Consider the following 1,918-nt stretch of genomic DNA (forward strand, 5'->3'; position numbering starts at 1 on the left):
TCTTATCTGATAATTATAAATGCGCAGATTCAACCAATAGCATGCGTTCTTTTACTTCATTTAATAGATTCTACGTGCAGCTGTAACCAGACAATAATTCTATATGGGTTTGAACTTTTACTAGCTGTTGTTCGAGTTTGAAGTTACAATATTATACTCTTTTGGGTAATACAATATTAATATTGTAATCGAAATAATCTCAAGTACAATACAACAATAATGCTACCTAATGATTTGAAAATGTATTAAATTCAAAAACTTGTCTGAGCATTGTTCGGTGAAAATAGCTTATGAAAAATAAAAATGTCGATATAATAAGTTCTCATAGTTATATTATTTTCTCAAATCTATTAAAATAACTATCCTGTTTGTTGTTGCCATGTAGAGTAATACAAATAATGACTATAATAACCATAATGATTATTATTTAACATAATATTGTCATTAAAACCGTGAAGATACATTAAGGTCGCTCCAATTTTGAAATGGCAACTGTAAGTTCTCTTAGCGAATTCCCCGATGAAGATGATGATGATGATTCACTGAACGAAACCAACAGTTCAACCACGGTTACGGAAGTCGTGTACTCGCCACAGTGGAACCGTAAGAGTAATATGAAAATAATAACCAACAAACACAAGAAAAACAATAAAAGTATTGTTGGTATGCAATCGAACAAACAGTCATCTTGGTGTTCTTCAAAACACAAGATTTCCAACGAGGAACCTCAGTCATTTCACGGGTCGTCGTCTACGCGTACACCGCTCAACAGTCCGCCCATTGGCGAAAGCACTCATCAAACTATTTTTCAATCAAATCAAAAGCCATTGACATCATATAATTCTTCGTCACAGTACACAAGTTCTGACGATTTCTTAAATAACAATCCATTCGTCAATAGGTTAAGAAATCCATCCGTAGCGCAAAAATATGGACATTCGTATTTTGATACGATCGGTTCGTCCACAGACAGTAGTCAAAACGCCAATTTCGATACATTTTTCCCAGGAAGTTCGACGACTGCGGATTCGTTTTTCGATAATTTGGAATCTCGAGTAATTATCCTCCCGAGTTATTATCCTCGTTATTAGTTATTAGTCTTTTATTTATTTAATTGGACATAAACAATGATTATACAATATCGCACTATCAGTATTTAAACTAATTATTTATAAATCAATAATAATATTTTAAAATGTAAGATCTTTTACATATTAAGTTTTGATAAATATAATATAGTCAAATGTGCTGCATTGAATATAGGTAGAACGTAAACCATCTTTGGAAATGCAGTCAAAGTATATTTCGGAACATCGATTTCATTGGTCGGAAAATATAGAATATTGTTCTCCGTGGGTGAGACACAGGGCAAAAGAAATCGCTGACCATGTCAACGGACTTGGGCTTTTTGAAGCGGAGAAAAAATCTGAGATATCAGAAAACGATTCCAAGAAAATGCATCACAAAGATTTAAAATCTGAGGTCGTTCACGAAGACAGCGAGGAAATCGACGACGATATCACGTACAAAATTGCAAGTAAATTGTGTGATACGTTTTTAAAACACGACGAAACGAATGTATCGGATAATAACCAATGTCCAAATCACCAATGTTCAAATGATGAAAACTTCAAATGGAGTAAACTCTACCAAAAGCTTATAAATTATGGGCAACTTTAAAAAATATATATTACATTCATATATACATGTGCTATTTGTGTGTATCTATATAAATATTATCCGTTGAATACTGTTGATTCTGGTATAATACAAAGTTCAGACTAACCTCACGACTCTTGATCTTTGATCGTGTTATTATATAACGATATGACTTTTGGCTTTTGCATTCGATTAATGGTAAGATTAGTGTTGGAATTTATAGAAACGCGAGATATCATTGTTATCATAATATGTATAT

The 1,918-nt window shown here is 32.5% G+C and overlaps 1 protein-coding gene across 1 annotated transcript; it reads left to right on the forward strand.

Annotated features, from left to right (window-relative positions):
- Nucleotides 1–485: 485 nt before the first annotated feature.
- LOC132950328 (uncharacterized) lies at nucleotides 486–1,680 on the forward strand. Its single transcript, XM_061021732.1, has 2 exons — nucleotides 486–1,055; nucleotides 1,264–1,680. Exons 1-2 carry the CDS (start codon nucleotides 486–488, stop codon nucleotides 1,678–1,680), a joined length of 987 nt encoding a protein of 328 aa, XP_060877715.1.
- The last annotated feature ends 238 nt before the right edge of the window (nucleotides 1,681–1,918 follow it).

Source organism: Metopolophium dirhodum, chromosome 8 (genome assembly GCF_019925205.1).
Source record: "Metopolophium dirhodum isolate CAU chromosome 8, ASM1992520v1, whole genome shotgun sequence".
Taxonomy (NCBI): Eukaryota; Metazoa; Arthropoda; class Insecta; order Hemiptera; family Aphididae; genus Metopolophium; species Metopolophium dirhodum.

Coding starts and splice junctions, on each gene's coding strand:
- LOC132950328 (XM_061021732.1), top strand. CDS start 486: ATGGCAACTGTAAGTTCTCTTAGCGAATTCCCCGATGAAGATGATGAT. Junction 1,056..1,263: donor TCGATAATTTGGAATCTCGA/GTAATTATCCTC, acceptor CATTGAATATAG/GTAGAACGTAAACCATCTTT.